Below are 21,386 nucleotides of genomic sequence, written 5' to 3'. Positions count from 1 at the left end.
GATTTTACTTTGCTAGTCATTGCTATCTATATGAGGTGGTGCTCATCTCCATTTCAAGGCCATTGAGCCAATGCTGTCTGAAGACATTTCCACAGTCATGACATCGTGGAGCACCGCTCCTTCCCACCCTAGTGGTACCTATTTATCTACTTGCATTTGCATCCTTTTGAACTGCTAGGTTGGCAGGAGGACATGACTCACCCAAATGCATGGAGCTCTGGTCTCAAATCTCGGCTGCCGGCTTTTTGCTGACAAGCCCAGAATCTTAACCACTGAGCCACAGTGCCGCCACATTTATTAGAGTAAGGTTGGATATTTCTGAGGTCATAATTTGTTTCATTAATTTGTTTGGGGAACCAGGGTAGGAGAAATTGATAAGTGCCTAAAGCACTCAGAAATAATAAAAAAAATTCCCATGATTTGCAATGGCTTCATTCTGCACCAGTTCCATTTTCTGAGTGGTCTCCCATCAATGCATCATTTACTGAACCAGTCATGGAATTATATTCCTTCTTTCTTGCCTCTCATTAAGTGTTTTTTAGTATTCAGATCAGGCCTTAGTAGAATGACAAAGCATTTGGGGAAAAAGATGCAGCCCAGTAACCCTGCACTGGAAGACAGAATAGAAAAGATCTCCACAGCCACCATATATTTCCCCTTGGTACTCAAATATGTTGGAAAAAAGGACAACCAGACATTGCAGAAACACAACAGGCTGAAAAAGATAAACTTGGTCTCATTAAAACTGTCTGGTAAATGCCGAGCTTGGAAAGCCACACAGAAACCAACAATGGCAAGGAAAAGCAGGTAGAGTAAAACAGAATAAAACATGAGAGTAGAGCCTTCGTTACATCCCAGGATGATTTCATCTGCCACTAAGTTCATATCAGCATCTGGGTATGGGGGTGAGGTTACAAGCCATATAGCACAAATAGTGATTTGAATGAGGGAACAAGAAACAACAGTGTAATTATCTAATGGTTTTCCCAGACATTGCCTCATCTGTGAACCTGGCACTGAAGCCATGAAAACTAAAATCACAATGATGGTTTTGGCCAATATACAAGAAATGGCTACTGAGAAGACAATCCCAAAAGCAGTTTGTCGCAAAAGACAGGTTACTTTTTCGGGTTTTCCAATGAACAATAAACTGCAAAGAAATGAGAGCACAAGGGAGACGAGGAGAAGGTAGGTGACATTCCGGTTGTTGGCCCTGACTATGGGAGTGTCCTGGTATTTGATGAAGATCCCAAGCACTATAGTGGCAATGCAAGCAAAGACAATTGCAGTAGTGGCCAAACTGATGCCTAAGTGGTCTTCATAAGACAAGAAAACTATCTTTTTTGGAAGGCATGAATCATGCTTGTTGTTTGGATATTGTCCTTCTGGGCATGGCAAACAATCATCCATATCTGTGAAAATGAATGAATGAATGAACTAATGAATTAATACATTGCTACTATTACAATGTAGAAGACACCGTATTAATGAAAACATATGCAATATTGAAAGTTATAATAGTATTGTACAATAAGCTCTGGTTAATACTTCAATTGGAGACTCCCTGAGTGTGGTGGAATTATTAGCTATGGTAAGGAACTGAATTTAACTAAGATTAACTCCTTGGTTAATCTAGTAAACATTAGAACTCATGCAAAATAGGACCATACTATTTTTTAATATTTTGCTTATTTGCATAGTGAAAAATATTAAAATAAGGTGGCCCATGAAGTCATAGATATTAGGAGCATAGTGAAAGTAACACACACACACACACACACACACACAGAGTGGTGAAATCCAATTTTTTTTACTACCAGTTCTGTGGGCATGGTTTGGTGGGCATGGCAGGGGAAGGATACTGCAAAATCTCCATTCCTACCCCATTCCAGGGGAAGGATACTGCAAAATCCTCATTTCCTCCCCACTCCTGGGGGAAGGATACTGCAAAATCTCCATTCCTACTCCACTCTGGCACCAGCCAGAGGTGGTATTTGCCGGTTCCCCGAACTACTCAAAATGTCTGCTACCGGTTCTCTGAACTGCTCAAAATTTCCTCTACTGCATATGTGTGTATGTGTGTGTGTGTGTGTGTGTGTGTGTGTGTGTGTGTTTTCTATCGAGATATCTGGTCTACCCCAACATGTGGGAGGGAGCATCCCTTTCACCTTTCAGCTCCAATCCAGGAGCCCTCAAGCAGTCGCATTCATGACAAACCATTTTATACCAAATTTATATTCCGCTGATACAGAAATAAAGGGAGACTAGTATAGATCTATTTCAAGCTATTTAGCTCTCATCAGCTAGCTATACCCTTACTTGGATTCGAACTTGGGCTGCCTGCATATTAGGCAGTTGTATTAACCTCTAAGCCACAAGTTTGAGAGATGGGGGGAGAGAGAGGGGGAGGGAGGGAGGGAGTATATATCACAGACATATTATCTCAAGGTGTCATTTTCAAACTAGCAGAAAAGAACAGCTTCTAGGGCAAGGAAAGCAACTAAGAAAATTCATATCACAGGTTTTCTGAAGTTTAAAAATGGAGAGCAGTCCACAGTTTCATTGTTTATTTACAAAACTGTAGTTAGCCTGGCTAACATATAAATAGAGAAGATGCAAGCCTTTAATATAAATGTATGCAAATCAGAATATGCATATTTATTGGATAGAGCAGCACAGTTTTGACTGCTTAGAGAAGCACATCATGCCTTCAGTGAGGAAGTTAGGGCAGAGCTGCAAAGGGAATGTTGATTTTGAGAGAAACAAATAGACAATATTTCATGAATGTAATTTCTATCTAGAGCTAACGTTGAACTTCCTTTAGTTGACAGAGTCCATGCTTTCTTCCTGGTATTTGTCTGGTTTTTAATCAACGTTAATTCGCTGGATGTCTTGGGGCGGAGATGACAAGGTTCATTGCTCCTGGGAAGGTAATTAGGGAGGAAATAAAATACTTTCCTTCATTTCACTCAGGGGTGAAATTCTACCGGTTCAGGCCAGTTCAGGTGAACCAGTAGCTCCGATGATCAGCTTGGAGCGAACCGGTTCACCCCGATGATCAGCTGGGCCCACCTGCCCTCCCGCGCTATTTTCCTACCTTTATCTTCTCAGCAGATTGTCACGCCTCAGCTATGTTTCTCCTCCAAAGAAAGGTGGAAGTGAAGATTTGCGCATGCACATGTGCAAAGCGCACGATTACTGAACCAGTTGTTAAACCAGGAGGATCCCACCAATGATTTCACTCATCCCAACTTAATTAAATTATCTCTGACAGCACATGATGTATATAGGAGTACCTAAATACTGAATTTATCCCACACGGATTTTCATGGAATGATTAATATTTTTAAACTGAAGAAACCTTACCTTTCTGACTTGTAATCTTCCCTTCTGGACACGGAAAACACTTATAGCAGCAAAAAGGCTTTCCTTCTATTTTGGCCCTACTTGAACCAGAATGACATTTGTCATTACACAAAGAATGAGGTCTTTTCTGAGTGAAGGAGATGAAAAATAAAGGAATCAGTTTGGTAGTTTTGCCTTGTATTTCTTTTACAGAAATACAGAAACATAATATCAATGCATTACTTGAGAATGAGACATTTTCAGATGACTATAGTATTTATCAGTGTCTATATGGTTCTTAGTTCTCATAAGTAAATTCCTTGAGAATTTACAGGGTACTTATGCATCTTGGATATAATGAACGGTATCTACTAAACAACGAACTGAAGTGCAGTGGAGAGGGATTTAGATTCAATTTATACATTGGTCACTTATCAAAATCAATAGCCTCATTCTACTTCATATCAAGCTTAGCTCTTTGACAACAGCATGGAAATATTTTACTGTTGTTCTCCAGGATCTTTTTCTGATACCAACCTAGCCTAATTCCTGAAGTTCTCATTTATACAGCTATTCCAATTCTCAATTTGCCTTGTAATCACATACTACACTTCAGAACAATTTCAATTCAAAACACTTTCTGAATAGGGCTATTGATGTTAGCATAGAAACAGTAGGTCATCCACCAGAATACAGAGTCCTTGACTTAAAACTGGTGACTTGATGACCATTTTAAGTTATGATGGGCTACTTACAACTGTCCTCAAAGTTATTAGAGTCACATCTAATTTTGGTTGATTGGCAACTTGTTTACCTACAACCAGTTGCAGCATCCTCTGATTACATGACCAAATTTGTACCTTTTTCACTGGTTTTGGATGTTTCTTTTAGGGTTCTGGTAAAAAATGCCTTTGGACATGTATTTGATTTAGTATTGTATATAGTATAAAGCATTGACATGCTTTACTTCCACTATAAAATGGTCATAAAATCAAATCTGTCCATGTGATGCCTCCCCTTAGAAATGCAAGGAATTAATACCAAAACTCCAGATCTATTGGGTTTGTCAGTTGAGGACTATCTGTACTTGTTATGTGGATTAAGTTATCCTGAAATCTATGCAAAATGCTTTATACAGTATGTCTGACATTATCTTCTGGGTCATACAATGAAGTCCTTTAAAATGTTGACCAGTTTTGATGAAAAGACTTAAGCAGCATAACACACTTCTTTGGTAGTTGTTCAGAAGGTTGTCAAGTTACTATCATCTAATTGCACACTAAAATGTAGACAACATCCCAACTCAAAATGCAGGTACAATACCTGAATAATACCAATATTGCTACAATAGACAAAAAGTGTCACATTTTTTGACTGTTCAAATATAGATTAAACTGTTTCCAAATCTGGATATAATACATACCTGTTTAAATCTTGTAGGCCATACAATGGAGTCTTCATAAATGTTGAGTGATTTGGAAGAGAAAAAGTTTGGCTCTACCCATCCAACTTTGACTTTTGTAAATGTGTTATTTGAATATGTGACCCAGTTGAAAATATCAAATCCACCAATTAGATGCCCTTTGTCATCAAAGGAAAAAAATTCTCCAGCACTATTTCTAAAGGAAGTATTTCTTATGAAGTTGTGGAGCTAAATTGGAGAGAGAGAAAATGATTCTAGGAGAACCTTCATAATAATCCTAAAACAATTTAAAACTAAGATGAATGATTTTGAGGAGGGAAATCTACTGAAGCAGAAGAAGGAGAAATCATTCAAATGAACTTTCTGGGCAGAGTAGTGATATCACCTGAGAGGTATGGGACACATATTTGGGAGATGAATTATTTTTAATTTATTAGAAACTGTTCTGTTCAAGTGTGCTGTGTTGCTTTCTTCCTCATGGTTTGAAACATGCTACCAAAATGAGCTATTTTCTATCCAATATTGGAAGTGTAAGCTACAATTAAAAAATAATCACATATTGAGACAAAGTTTACATGATGTTAACAGAAACGCATATGTACAAACACATTCAAAATAAAATAAACAAAATAGCAAAATAAAAAGATTACATACAGTATCTACAGATTTCATCTCCATCATTGTCATGGCAAAGTGGTTTGCACAGCACAAAGAAGTTATGAGTGAAGCCATTCAGTACAGATCATAGTGGAGAGTTCTGGTAAAATGTAGTTTACTGGAGAAGGAAATGGCAATCCTCTCCACTATCCCTGCCAAGAAAACCCCATGGACAGTATTGTGAGAAAAGGACAACTGGGATGTGATTTAACCATATATATATATAGGCCTCAAGATCATAGTAGGCCTCAAATGAATTGCTATATATTAAAGTGCCAGCTAGAATGATTTCCTCAGAGTAAAGAGATATTTGTAATTTGCTATGCTAGTGCAATTGTATAACATTTATTTGCTAAGTAGATAGTTTCAGAAGCTATTTTGGACTAAGAGCATTAAGAAATGATGAGAAATAAGGAACTGAAAATAGCAAATGGCAGGAGATTTCACATGTACACGCAAGTATGTGCTAACTGATGGTCAGTATGAGGGTATAAGGAAGTAACTTCAGTAAAATTCTATTTGCTGAGGGGCTGTCAGAAGAAAAGTATAGAAGGAGGAGATGGGCCTCAGATTGAGGTCACTGGCTGTAGCTATTCCTTGCTGGACCTAGCTATTGTCTCTGGACCTCATTGCAATGGGTTATTGATGTAAGTTGTGTTATGATGGCTGTTCATGTTCCAAATTGCTCATATAATAAACCTCTGAATCTTAAAGTAAGAATTGTTTATTGTATTGCTGTCTCCTGTTTCGTTTATTGGGATATTTTTATGACAGTATCAAAAGTCTGAAAGTTATGATACCAGAAGATTAGCTCCTCAGGTTGGAAGATGTCCAATATGCTACTGGGGAAGACTTGAGAGCAATTACAAGTAGCTCCATAAAAAGTAAAGAGACTGGGAGAAAGCCGAAAGGACACTCAGTTGTGGATATGTCTAGTGGTGAAACAAAAATTGGATGCTGTAAAGAGCAATTTTGTACAGAAAACTGAAGTGTAAGATCTATGAATCAATGTAAGCTGAACATGGTCAAGCATGAGATAGCAAAATTGAATAACAACATCTTAAGAATCAATGAACTAAAGTGGAAGGGAATCGGCAATGAGTATGCCTTTGGGTATAGAGTGGAGGTGATGACTAGATTTATGGGATTGGATCCGGTAGACAAGTACTATGGATGAATGTACAGGAGGCAGCAACTAAAACCATCCCTAAGGAAAAGAAATGCAATGAAACACAGTGGCCTTATAAATAACTGAGGAAAGAAGAAAAGCGAAAGAAAAAGGAGAAAGGGAACTATATACCCAACTGAATATAGATTTCCAGGAAAAAGCAACATTAGATAAGAAGGTCTTCTTAAATGAACAATGCAAAGAAATAGAAGACAATAGAATGGGAAAGACTAGAGATCTCTTCAAGGAAATGGGAGGTATCAAGCAGGGGTGGGTTCTATTTTTTTTTACTACCGGTTCTGTGGGCGTGGCTTATTTTGTGGGTGTGGTTTAGAGGTCATGTGACTAGGAGGGCGTGGCTAGCTGGTCAGAGTCATTTCTGGAAGGTCCTCGCACTTACGACCAGTCCTCGTACTTACGACCTGACTCATTTGTTTGCTTTTAATACTGATCAGCTGTAGGACGGCCCTTTGAAGCCCCGTGGCAAGAGTTTAAACAGTTTTTTTCCCTCTAGTCATCAGCTGGGATTCAGGAGGCAGCAATAGATTGGGGGTGGGACCAAATAAAAGGTAAGAATAACGTGGGGGGTGGGGGGGTGGGAGGGTGGGGGGGAGAACCGGTTCGGTGACGTCATATCGTCACCGCTACCAGCTCGGCCGAACCGGATCGAACCGGAAGGAACCCACCACTGGTATCAAGGGACCATTTTCTGCAAAGATGGCACAATAAAGGACAAAAATGGTAGAGACTTAAGAGAAGCAGAAGAGATTAAGAAGAGGTGGCAATAATATACAAAAGAACTATATTGTACAAGAAAGATTTTAATGTCCCTGATAACCACATTGGTGTGATTGCTGGCCTCAAGCCAGACAGTGTCTATTGCAATATCAAGTGGGCCTTAGAAAGGATTACCAACAACAAAGCTAGCTGAGGTGATAGGCTTCTAACTGAGCTCTTTAAACTCTTAAAAGATGATGCTGTTAAAGTGTTGCAATACGGTAGTAAATTTGGAACACTCAACAGTGGCCACAGGTTTGGAAAAAGTCAGTGTATGCCCCAATCCCAAAAAAGGGCTATGTCAAAAGATATTCAAATTATCATACAATTGCACTCATTTCACAAGCTAGCAAGTTCATGGTTAAAATCTTACAACCTAGGCTTTAGCAGTACAGTATATAAATCAAAAACTACTAGAAGTACAAGTTGGGTTTCATACAGGCAGAGAAACTAGAGATTTAATTGCCAACACTTGCTGGATTATGGAGAAAGCAAGGGAATATTGGCTACACTAAAGCGTCTGATTGTGAAGAACACAACAAACTGTGGCAAATTCTTAAAAGAGGAGACTACCATACCGCATTCTGTGTCTCCTAAGGAACCTGAGTGCAGGTCAAGAAGCAACCGTTAGAATGAGACAAAGAACAACTGATAAATTCAAAATAGGGAAAGGAGTATGAAAAGGTTGTATATTGTCACCCTTCTTATTTAACTTATTTGCAAATTATGCAAAATCATGCAAAATTCTGGACTGGATGAAGGACAATCCAGAATTAAGATTGCCAGAAGAAATATCAACAACCTCAGACATGCAGACAATACTACTCTAATGGAAGAAAGTGAAAAGGAAGTAAAGACCTTGGAAAAAGACAAGAGTGCAAAAGTTAACTTCAAACTCAACATTAAAAAATAATAACTAAGATCATGGCATCCGGTTCCATTTCTGGCAAATAGATTGGGAAAAAATGGAAGCAGTGACGGATTTTATTTCCTTGGGCTCCAAGATCACTGCAGATGGTGACATGAAGTTAAAAGGCATTTGCTCCTTGGGAGAAAAGCTATGGCAAACCTAGACAGTGTATTAAAATGCAGAGACATCACTTTGCCAACAAAGGTCCATATAATCAAAGCTATGGTTTCCCCATGTACAGCTCTGAGTGTTGCATCATAAAGAAAGTTGAGCATGAAATAACATGAAATAACTTTCAAATTGTAATGTTGAAGAAGACTCTAGAGAGTCCTTGGACTATAAGGAGATCAAATCAAAGAAAGGAAATCAACCATGACTGTCCTTTGGAAGTTTAGATAATGAAACTGAAGCTCGAACACATTGGCCACCAAGTAAGAAGTGAAAAGTCATTGGGAAAAGAACCTGATGTTGGGAAAGATTGAAGACAAAAGGAGAAGGGGACGACAGAGAATGAAATAGATTGATAGTGTTATCAATGCAGTGGGCATTAGTTTTGTTAGACTCTGGAAGATAGTAGAGGACATGGACCCTGGCATGGTGTGGTCCATGGAATCGCAGGGGGTCGGGCACAACTTAGTGATTGAACCAAAATACATTTCCTCTATTTTAGATGTGTATTACATATTCATCAATTACATATTTAAAGAGGAAAAAATTAAACAAAACAGAGAGCAACTTATTCCTTTTTAAAAATAATATGTAATTGATGTAATTTCCCTAAAAAGATAGCCATCATGGTTATCTTTAAAACTTAGAACTACAGTGTCTTCGGTATGACCTAAGCGTAGCTCATAAAATTATCTGCTACAATGTCCTACCTGTCAATGACTACTTCAGCTTCAACCACAACAATACACGAGCATACAATAGATACAAACCTAAAGTGAACCCCTCTAAACTCAATTGCAGAAAATAAGATTTCAGCAACAGGAAATATACTACCTGACTCTGTGGTTTCATCCCCAAACCCCAAAATTTTAAACTTAGACTGTCTACTGTTGACCTCACCCCATTCCTAAGAGGTTTGTAAGGGTGTGCATAAGAGCACCTACGTGCCTACCGTCCCTGACCTAACGTAAATAAATAAATAAATAAATAAATAAATAAATAAATAAATAAATAAATAAATAAATAAATAAATAAATAAATAAATAAATGGTATCTTGGGAGTTTTGATAATGAATTACATACAAAACTGTGAAGTATGAAAAGAAGTATATTTTTGTTTCTTTTATTTCTCTTTCTTTGCATTTCTGGGCAACATCTTGTCTCCATATTCTATTATTGCCATAATATTTAACTATGTCTCCTTCTACATTGCTTTGGAGGATACCTGCCAGGCTGTTTCAAGTAGATACTTTTGTCCCGTGTTTTTTATCTTTGCTCTTTCTTTTGACTTGGATGAAGTTAAGGCATACAAAGCATGTGCCATAATGTAAACTGCATTGTAAATACTATAACTGTGGCCAGACATCTTGGTATCAAACAGGGTTCCAGGTAGACTATCCAATTTTTCTTCCCCAGTGCAGATCTTCTCATCTCTCTGTGGTAGACTCGGATTTGAGAAATGACAATTAAATGCATCTTTCCAGAAGATTCTGATAAACCCGTCTTTATTTTCTGAGAGGGGGTTTCGTCCCTTCAGAAATTTCTGGAATCCTCTAGGGTAATTTGTATGAACAGCAAATGATAGAGTCCCATGGAGGAAATGTATGTCACAATCTTTTAAAAAACCAGGAGATGCAAAATCCATCTGGGCTGTCATAATCCACACTCGGCTTTCAATTCTTACATCATAAAATTGCGAGTATTGGAAAATGGTTCTTAAGACACTTATAGTATGTATTTCACCTTGAATGATAACCGTGTTGGCAGTACTTCCCGTGACAATACGTGAACTTGCAAACCATTTTGATGCAATTGCAGCAATATCGCCTGAAAAAGACATTTGTGGCACTGTTTCTATGAAATCCACACAGACACCCTTCTGAGAATAAAAGGGAAGGACATGCTGTACGAATACATCTCCATTGTCGTTATCATAAGAAAGCACACCAATCCAGGTCCACTTGAAATGCAGTAGCAACTCAAGAATGCCCATATAGTGATGGGTTGCACTGGGAAACATACGATGAAAAAATATTTCTTCATTTTTGTCATTTATTATTGGGGAAAAGCCATATAAAACCTTGGAGGGCAGGGGAGGACAAGAAAAGAAGTCAGACCTAATCAAAATGAAACTTCGCATACTTTTAATAGAAAGACAAACGGTTAGAAGTGGCTTGGTTCCTTTCTGTTTTCAGATTTGTATCTTATATACTTTTTCTGAACATTTAAATTTTTCTTAAATATTAAATCTCCAAAGCAATATATCTTTCTAGACCACATGTATTTCAGGAAATTTTATGATTTTGTAAGACATTTTGCAATTGAACAGCCTCAGCTGCAATTTTGCACACAGGTTTGGACTTTCCAAAATGTTTTCAAAAAATCCAAATCAATGTTTCTCAGCCTGATTATACTTGCAGATGGATCATAAGCTTTCTAACAGATGGGAAGCATCAGATGGGAGATAGAACAACTGACTCTCTGGTGCAGTCAAACAATCTGGAGCTGAACACTTTTAAAACTGTAGAGATACAGCTCATCTGTCTGGAACCCGCACTGCTTATCGGACATTAATACAATTGAGAGAGTCCAGAGATATTTCAAGAGAAGAGTCCTCCACTCCTCTGCTCACAACAGAATACCTTATGCCACCAGGCTTAAAATTTTGTGTTTAGACGTCTTAAAACTACGCTGTCTTTGGTCTGACCAAAGTGTAGTACATAAAATTATCTGCTACAATGTCCTACCTGTCAATGACTACTTCAGCTTCAACCGCAACAACACACGAGTACACAATAGATACAAATTTAAGGTAAACTGCTCCAAACTTGATTCAGCAACAGAGTGGTCAATGCCTGGAATGCACTACCTGACTCTGTGGTTTCTTCCCCAAATCCCCAAAACTTTAACCTTAGACTGTCTACTGTCAATCTCACCCCATTCCTAAGAGGTCTATAAGGTGCATGCATAAGCGCACCAACGTGCCTACCATCCCTGTCCTACTGTCCCCCATTTATTTGTATCCATTTCATGTATTCATAATCATGTTTATACTTATATCTGTTATCTAATACATGCTTGACAAAATAAATAAATAAATAAAATTAATTAAATAAAATTAATTAATTAATTAATTTTAGGAGAAGCCTTCCTATTCTACCCCCTCTTACAGTATCAGACAACACAATATCAGCCATATTAACCCTCTATAACTGTCTGGTTTGGCACACCAACCAAACAGGACAGGTACAGAGTTCAACTGATAGTTAGGAGTGCAGAAAAAATAACTGCATTCCATTGAAGACCAGTATACTGCATGAACCAGAAAGAGGCTGAGAAAATTACAGAAACCTACAGCATTCCTATTCCCTATTCCTACAGCACTGTCTTCTGGGCAAAGATATTTACCTATATAGTAAGTTGTATTGCTATTATCGTTGTCACCTTCTCATCCTTCTCATCTTTCTCACCTCTCATCTTTCCTTGTCCTACTGTTATATTATGATTTATCAGTTGTTTTTGTATCTCATGATTTATGGTCTATGACTTATCACTTTGTTGTTTGTATGTACACTGAGAATTTATGCACCGGAGACAAATTCCTTGTATGTCCAATCACACTTGGCCAATAAGGAATTCTGTTCTGTTCTGTTCTGTTCTATATATAGTGACATACAGATGGATTGTTGAAAAATATAGATAGATAGATAGATAGATAGATAGATAGATAGATAGATAGATAGATAGATAATAGATAAGTAGGTAGGTAGGTAGGTAGGTAGGTTAGTAGGTAGGCAGGCTGGCTGGCTGGCCGGCAGGCCGGCCAGCCAGCAGACAGACAGAGATGATATAGATATAGATAAAAATAAGAAATGATTGAAAGAGAGAGGAGATGATAGATAGATAGATAGATAGATAGATAGATAGATAGATAGATAGATAGATAGATAGATAGATAGAGTGGGTGGGTGGGTAGGTAGGTAGGTAGGTAGGTAGATGATAGATAGATAGATAGATAGATAGATAGATAGATAGATAGATAGATAGATAGATAGATAGATAGATAGATGATTTCTCAATTGTTTTTGTAGCTTATGATTTATGATCTATGATTTATCACTTTGTTGTTTATATGTACACTGCGAGCTTATGCACCGGAGACAAATTCCTTGTCTGTCCAATCACACTTGGTCAATAAGGAATTCTGTTCTGTTCTGTTCTATATATAGTGACATACAGATGGATTGTTGAAAAATACAGATAGCTGTGATGCAACACGCAAGACAAAAATACTTACAACTCAGTTTTGCTATTCCGATGGTGTCATTGCCTCCACAGTCACATGATTGCATTTCCAGCATTGGACAATCAGCTCAATTTTATAGCTGATTGCAGCATTCTGCAATCACATGACACAATTTACAATGCTCCTTACTGGAAACTGGCCAGTCACTTAATTGCCACAACCTACATTTTTCATAACTTACAACAGAAATTCCAGGAATAAGTCAAGGACTACCTGTATTTTAATTTATAAGTACAATAAAGTTTGGTAATCTTTTCAACATCTAATGATAGATTGATCAACTACCATTTCAGTAGTTAATAAATACATTACTCATCAAACTAATAAGATTTCTATTTTCTATCCCCAATTTACCAAAGTACCTTAAACATAATGAACTTGTATATTTTATATCTTTTTTTTTTAACCTGTGGAATCTTGTAGGCACTCAAGATGTTCATCATGTAGACACAAACTTGAGAATTGGGTCCCCCAATGACTCCCACAATCTTGTTCTGAATATCACATTTGTAGTTAGGGATGAGCTTGTCCGGAGTGGATAGAAGTTCCATTGAGGCACGATAGATCCACCTTGCCAAAAAATAGCTGTTTAAGATGTGGAAGCCCAAACTGACATTGGGTAAGAGTTTGGTATTCTCATTTATTTGCTTCACAGCAAATACCGAGGCCAGGATGTGCTGGTAATTCTGAGTAAACATCCTGTGTTATGAGCAATAGGTTCCAGGTTACCACAATCTTTAGGTCTTATTACTAATTCTATTTTGACATGAATATTCTCATAATTGCCCCTTGAAAATAGGAGGCTTACTATGTATACATTAACAGCATAAATCCACCCCAATGGATTAAAGTCACCATCAATACATAGCAAAATATTCCATAAATTGGAAAGACAAAATGCAGATATTGTTTTCCTCCAAGAAACATATATATATATATATATACAGGGCACAAGTTTCTGTTAAAGCAATGGAAATTGAGACAAAAATATACAGCTGCTGTACAGAGTAAAAAAATATAGTGAAATAGTAATTTATATCAAACTGTCTGCCCTGGAAGATTTGGATTAATCGAAAGAGAGCAAGGAGGATATTAATCTAAAAATATGAAAGTAAAAAGAAGTAAAGCAATCATGCTGGAATCTACATATGCTCCAAATAAAAATGAATGTTATAATATATTGTAAATTAGCAGATATTTAAAAAATGGGGGGGGATGTAATGCATTGTTTCCCCTTTCTTTGCTTTCTTTTCTGATTATTAGCTCTTGGTACAGTATTTTAATATTGTTAAACTTGCTTTGCCAAGTTTTTTTCCCTTTTAAAATGCACTATTATATGTGCAATGTATACATGTGCAGAGATATCTGTATTTATTATTTTGAATATTATATTCTAATTTAATGTATACATATATACAGGCAAAAATTAAATAACGATAGCTACAGTAGATAGATAGTTAGATGATAGATAGATAGATAGATAGATAGATAGATAGATAGATAGATAGATGAAGGGATGGACAGACGATAGATAGATACTCTGTCTTCCCCAAAATAAGACATCCCCTTATAATAAGCCAAATCGGGCTTTTGAACGTATGGCAATAAGACCAAGCACTTATTTCAGGGTTAAAAAAATATATATAAGACAGGGTCTTATTTTCGGGAAAACATGGTAGATAGATGCAGGTGCACTTTAATAGTGGTCATTTTAGTAGTTTTCAGTCTTACAATATAGAAGATATTTTTTTATACAGTAGGTGATTTGCCTGACATTCATGATGGAAGATGACTACAGGAAGCTTCTATTATATCTTTGCAATTTTCAATTTTCAATTAAAAAATAAACACATGGGAATTTTTATATACTAAAGTGTGGAATAAAATCTGCCGTCTTCACTTCTTTTCATGTCTAAGTTGGAGCTTTAGATGAAACCCTTACATGGAGCTAACTAGCATGAAAACTATCTGGCCACATAGAAGATGTAGTTGCTTTTTCATTCTAAGGTACTTACAAAAGGTCATCAAAAGTTTCGTCAGAAGGCGGCTTCTGAAATGTTACTGGGCTTGAGAAAACATAGACTTGAGAGGTAATGCTAGCAATGATGAAATCCCCAGGCTGGTAATACTTGTGAAGAATAGGCACAGATGCCTTAATAGGACACTTAGCCAGAGGAATCTTTCTCTGGCCATAAAGTTCAACTGCTAGGACTATAATCAGTGCCCAAAACAACATGACTTCAACTGAGAGTCTTTTTGCTTTATTCCAAATAGTTTGACCATTTATTGATTTTGTTTTAATATTGATAATTCACATGGCATCATTCAGTTGATTGAAAGCCAGAATCGTATAGAATCAGCTGCCCATAATCCTAGCAGTGTAGCTCCTGTCTCATCCTTCACAAAAAGGAACATGAGATCATTGTTCATATCAATAAAACATGAGATATTAGTATACTTGACTTTTCACTTATCCTCCTGTCCTAAGGGAATGTTCATGAACCAGGAAGTTACTGTACAGTAATAATTGTGGTTATTTCATAATTACACTGAGACGAGGAATATTTAGCAATTTTGAATTCTTTGTTTTCTCAAAATGTTTCAGAGCTCAACATATTGATGTTGATGACATCTCAGCTGGCACCTTCCCAATCTATTTCTTTGAAAGAATTCTCTGTAGCACTGCCTGCCCTCTGTAATGAAGTTACTCCCAAGTTTTGGACATCCCCAAATCTGTTGATTTTTGTATATTGAATTCTACTGTATAGTGCAATATTAATGCAATATCAGGGGTTTTCAATTCAATTGTATTGAATGTGAAGGATGTGTTTGTGTTTTATTTTTATATTATTATAAATATATATTTATATTATATATATAAAATATATAATTTTATATATTTTATAATTATACTATTACACTGAAGATGGCATTTAATTTTGTTGTACAAAATGCGATGACAATGAAGTAAAGTAATAATAGTATGTATGCAACTGACTCCTGCATGTTTGTTTCTTTGTGTGTGTGTATGCACTCACTCCTCACACACAAAAAAAACCAGTGTCTATTCATACTGTACAGTATACAAAATAAAATAAAATATGAAAGAGAAAATGTATGACAATGGAAGAAAACACAGTTATGTCCTCTGCACTTTTTTCTATTTACCATCTCATACCTTTCCCTATCCCCATATAATTGATATACCACTACAGGCATCGTAAAACAAGTGGAAAATTTCCAACTGCACCAATTATATTTCTTCTTCAAAGAAGTTCCTTATGGCTTCATTAAACTATAGCATGCCCAAGAGATTGAAGAGCCACCATCAGGGAGATGGGTCCGAAATGCTATGTGTGGGAATGGAAAGAATATGATCTTTAAAAAATATTTTAAAATCCTGTGGTGCAGTCAGAACAATCTTGAACCGAACACACTCAAAACTGTAGAGATGATAGTAGATTTTATGAGATACCTTCCTATTCTACCACCTCTTACACTACTAGACAACACAGTATCAACAGAAGAGAACTTCAAGTTTCTAGGTTCTAGGTTCTAGGGGGAGAGCCTTCTCTGTGGGGGCACCGACGATCTGGAATGAGCTCCCCCCAGAGATACGGAGGATTCCGGATCTGCGCACCTTCCGCCGCGAGTTGAAGACGCTTTTATTTCATCAAGCTGGCCTCGCCTAAATCTTCTCCCTTTTAAGTGTAAATTTTAAATTTTTAATGTATTTTAAAATTATGGGTATTTAAATTATGGGTATTAATTCAGCCAAATTTATTTAATTCATTTTATTCGATTTTAAATTTTGTATATCTATGTGTTTTATTTTATGGCTGTGCACCGCCCTGAGTCCTTCGGGAGTAGGGCGGTATAGAAATTCAATAAAATAAAATAATAAAAAAAAATATCTCAGGACTTAAAATGGACACCTAACATCAAAAGCATCATCAAAAAAGCACAACCAAAAGTGCTTTTCCTGCACCAACTCAGAAAGCACAACTGTCCAAGAAGCTGCTAATACAGTTCTAGAAAGGAATTACAGAGTCTGTCATTTGTACCTCTATAACTGTCTGGTTTGGCACAGCAACCAAACAAGACAGACACAAATTTCAACAGAGAATTAGGACTGCAGAAAAAAATATTTGCAAACAGGCTGCCTTCCACTGAATATCTGTACAATGCACAAGCCAGAAAGTGGGCTGTGAAAATATCTACAGACCCCTTACATCCTGAACAGAAACTGTTTCAACTTCTTCCCTCAAGATGATGCTATAGGACAGGGGTATCATACTCAATTTCATTGAGGGCCACATCAGCATTATGGTTGTCCTCAAAGGGTCAGTTGATGTAAGATTATGATGACTCACAGGGGCCAGATTGGTGTGGCTGGGTAGGTATGGCTGGGTGGTCACAGGTGGGTTGCCGTGACTAGGGAGGTATGGCTGGGTTGGCATGGCTGGCTCAACGCCACTCACTGGGCACTGCTGATTTGGGTCGGCTAGGTAGGGATGGAACAAGTCGCACTAGCTAACTTTACATGGGGACAATTCAGTGCCCTACAAACTGCTGGCAGTGCCTCCCCAAACTGCTGGCAGTCAAGTGCATGCACGTGCACACACTTATATTCTAAATTTGGGAATTTTTATCCACAGAGGAAGGAGAGGGCCTTCTCCCCAAACCCAGGCATATTTGCAAGTTTGCAATCTCAGATGTGGATAAAAGTCTCCAAACTTGTGTGTGCGTGCGTTTGTGCATGTGCACAAACACACCAAATGAGACATTCTTCTTCCAATTCCAGACATCAATGTCATTTCCTTGTGCAATGTCATCTCCCAAAAAAGCAGGAGATGGAGGATGACACTGCTGCTGTGCTTACTCTCCTTGGCCAGGTTGTTCATGGTGAGTTCAGGAGATGAAAGTGCATGGGTCAGAGAAAGGCCCACTCCCAATCCATGCAAAGATAGTTGACTTTTTAAGCAAAGCACCCTTAATAATAGGATGGGAGACCACCAGGAGAGGTCAGGAGGAGGGGATGGCAAAAGGGCAGCAGGGCTGCTGGTGGCCAAGTGCTAAGACAGGACTTCCCTCAAACCCTCCCTCCCTCTCATTCCACTCTCCCTCCTTCCTTCCTCCTTTCCTTCCTTCCTTCCTTCCTTCCTTCTTTCCTCCCTCCCTCCCTCCACTCCCAGGAATGAATAAGGGGAGATAGAGGGAGGGCAGCGGTGCCGGTTGCTATGGCTTTCCCATGCAGGGGTGTGAGGTGGGATGGGGGCCATCCTGGTGAAAGGAAAGTGATTGTAGGCTGCAGGGCCCTGGAGGTGCTGGTGACAGGTGCAGTGCTGCTGCTGGGGCTCTAGGCACTGATCTACAACAACTTTGTGACAGCTACTAGGGCTGGAAGGCTGATCACATTCTGGCCTGGGTGGCTGCCATGAAGTTGTTGTAGATCAGCATCTAGAGCCCCAGGGGCAGTGCCACACCTACCACAACACCTCAGTGGCCCAACAGCCCATGAGTGCTTCCCTTTCACTGGGCATATCAGCCCCTGCACGCTTGCCTCTCCCTATGCATACATCCGGGGGAACACCTAGTCAAGTTGTGGTGGGCTGGGTCTCAGGCAGTGGGATCTGACCCACATGGCTTGAGTTTGACATGTCTGCTATAGGACATTGCACACCAAAGCAATCAGACACAAAGGCAGTTTTTCTTCCATGTTATCACTCTGTTAAATAATTAATTCCCATAACACTGTCTATGCCCTAGGATGTCAAACCACCTAATATGGCTGTTACTTATTATCCTTCTCATCTGTCCTATTACTTATTTCCATAAATTTTTATGACTATAACTTGTTGTTGTATCTCATGATTTATGTTGATTGCTTTCGTATCCTATGACTATCACTGAGTGTTGTATCTATGATTTATGATGATTGTAATTTATGATTCTGATTATCACTTGTTGCTTGTGTGTACACTGAGAACATATGCACCAGAGACAAATTCCCTGTGTGTGTCCAATCACGCTTGGCCAATAAAGAATCTTATATCTTCTTCTCTGTGCTCAAAAGATATGTTGCTAAAGCACTCAGAAGTAATAAGACTATTATTATTATTATTATTATTATTATTATTATTATTATTATTATTTATATACAGCCCTACTCCCGAAGGACTCAGGGCGGTGAACAGCCAAACGGTAAAAATATATAGATACAAAATTTAAAAACAAAGTAAAATCGAATTAAACAATTTGGCTCAAACAAATTAAAACCCCATGAGTTGCAATGGCTTCATGCAGAACTAGTTCTAAGTTTCTAAGTAATCTTCAGTGAATGTATCATTCATTGAACAGTCATGGAACTATATTCCATCTTTCTTGCCTCTCATTAACTGTTTTTTAGTATTCAGATCAGGTCTTAATAGAATAACAAAGCATTTGGGGGAAAAGATGCAGCCCAGTAACCCTGCACTGGAAGACAGAATAGAAAAGATCTCCACAGCCACCATATATTTCCCCTTGGTACTCAGATATGTTGGAATAAAGGATAACCACACACTGCAAAAACACAAAAGGCTGAAGAAGATAAACTTGGTCTCATTAAAACTGTCTGGTAAATGCCGGGCTTGGAAAGCCACACAGAAACCAACAATGGCAAGGAAAAGCAGGTAGAACAAGACACAGTAAAACATGAGTGTAGAGCCTTCATTACATCCCAGGATGATTTCATCTGCCACTAAGTTCATATCAGCATCTGGGTATGGCGGTGAGGTTACAAGCCATATAGAGCAAACAGTGACTTGAATGAGGGAACAAGAAACAACAGTGTAATTATCTAATGGTTTTCCCAGCCATTGCCTCATCTGTGAACCTGGCACTGAAGCCATGAAAGCTAAAATCACAATGATGGTTTTGGCTAATATACAAGAAATGGCTACTGAGAAGACAATCCCAAAAGCATTTTGTCTCAAAAGACAGGTTACTTTTTCAGGTTTTCCAATGAACAATAAACTGCAAAGAAATGAGAGCACAAGGGAGACGAGGAGAAGGTAGGTGATGTTCCGGTTGTTGGCCTTGACTATGGGAGTGTCCTGGTATTTGATGAAGATCCCAAGCACCACAGTGGCAATGCAAGCAAAGACAATTGCAGTAGTGGCCAAACTGGTCCCTAATGGGTCTTCATAAGAGAGAAAAACTACCAGTTTTGGAAGGCATGAGTCATGGTTGTTATTTGGAGACTGTCCTTCTGGGCATGACAAACAGTCATCCATATCTGTAGAAATGAATGATGAACAGATGAATTAACACATTCTTATTATTACAATGTAGAAAATACTCTATTACCATTTTCAAAATATCAGAAAAGAAGATTCTGGGGGATGAAAGTTAGTGGAAGAAATTCAACTCAAAGATTCACAGTGGTTAGAATGTAGTATTGCAGCTAATTCTGCAAACTCAAGCAGTTCGATTCTCACTGGCTCAAGATTGACTCAGCCTTCCCTCCTTTAGAGATCGGTAAAATGAGGACCCAGATTGTTGGGAGCAATATGATGATTCTTTAAACTGCTTAGAGGGAACTGTAAAGCACTATGAAGTGGTATATACAATAAGTGCTAAGTGCTAAAAGAGTTCATTTAAGTGTAAAACAGTAGAGACCTTCAAATTTCTAGGTTCTATCATATCTCAAGACCTAAAATGGACACCTAACATCAAAAACGTCATAAAAAAAGCACACCAAAAATGTTCTTTCTGCGCCAACTCAGGGAGCTCAAACTGCCCAAGGAGCTGCTGATACAGTTCTACAGAGGAATTATTGAGTTTGTCATCTGCACCTCTATAACTATCTGGTTTGGTTCTGCAACCCAACAAGACAGACACAGACTTCAGAGGATAATTAGAACTGCAGAAAAAACAATTACTATCAACCTGCCTTCCATTAAGGGCCTGTATACTGTACAAGTCAAAAAGTGGGCTGTGAACTATTTACAGACCCCTCACATCCTGGACATAAATTGTTTCAACTCCTACCCTCAAAATGACTCTATAGAGAACTGCACACAAAGACAACTAAACACAAGAACAGTTTTTTCCCCAAATGCCATTACTCTGCTAAACAAATAATTCCCTCAACACTGTCAAACTATTCAGTAAGACTCCATTACTATTACTATTAGTCTTCTCATCGTTCCTATCACTCATCTCCTCCTACTTATGACTGTATAACTTTGTTGCTTGTACCCTTTTATTTTATATTTATATTGATTGTTTCCTGATTGCTTACTTGTACCCTATGACTATCATTGTTGTACCTTATAATTCTTGACTAAGGTAGATTCTTGATGAATGTATCTTGTCTTTTTTATGTACACTGAGAGCATATCCACCAAAGACAAATTCCTTGTATGTCCAATCACACTTGGCCAATAAAATTTATTCTATTCTATTCTATTCTATTCTATTCTATCCTATTCTTTAGTTACAGAACCAATCTGTAAATAGAGGAGATGCATATTTATGACAATGCATGTGATTGGATAGAGAAGAAGAGTTTTTCATTCGATAGAGAAGAACATCAGGCCTCTATTGAGGAAGTTAGGGTAGAACCACAAAGGCAATGCTGGTTTTT

General features: G+C 37.9%; 1 protein-coding gene across 1 annotated transcript; it reads right to left on the bottom strand.

Moving 5' to 3' along the window:
- Nucleotides 1-389: 389 nt before the first annotated feature.
- Nucleotides 390-20,031, bottom strand: LOC148113804 (uncharacterized). The gene is made up of 6 exons (XM_087893400.1): nucleotides 19,473-20,031; nucleotides 14,770-14,965; nucleotides 13,162-13,453; nucleotides 10,192-10,327; nucleotides 3,367-3,549; nucleotides 390-1,412 (listed from the first exon to the last, which is right to left on the bottom strand). The coding sequence occupies exons 1-6, from the start codon at nucleotides 20,029-20,031 to the stop codon at nucleotides 502-504; spliced, it is 2,277 nt and encodes a 758-aa protein (XP_087749526.1). The 3' UTR covers nucleotides 390-501.
- Between the last annotated feature and the right edge of the window lie 1,355 nt (nucleotides 20,032-21,386).

The sequence above is a fragment of the Pantherophis guttatus genome, chromosome 4 (assembly GCF_059756535.1).
Source record: "Pantherophis guttatus breed Tessera chromosome 4, ASM5975653v1, whole genome shotgun sequence".
Classification (NCBI taxonomy): Eukaryota; Metazoa; Chordata; class Lepidosauria; order Squamata; family Colubridae; genus Pantherophis; species Pantherophis guttatus.
This window is presented reverse-complemented; position numbering and strand designations above follow the sequence as displayed.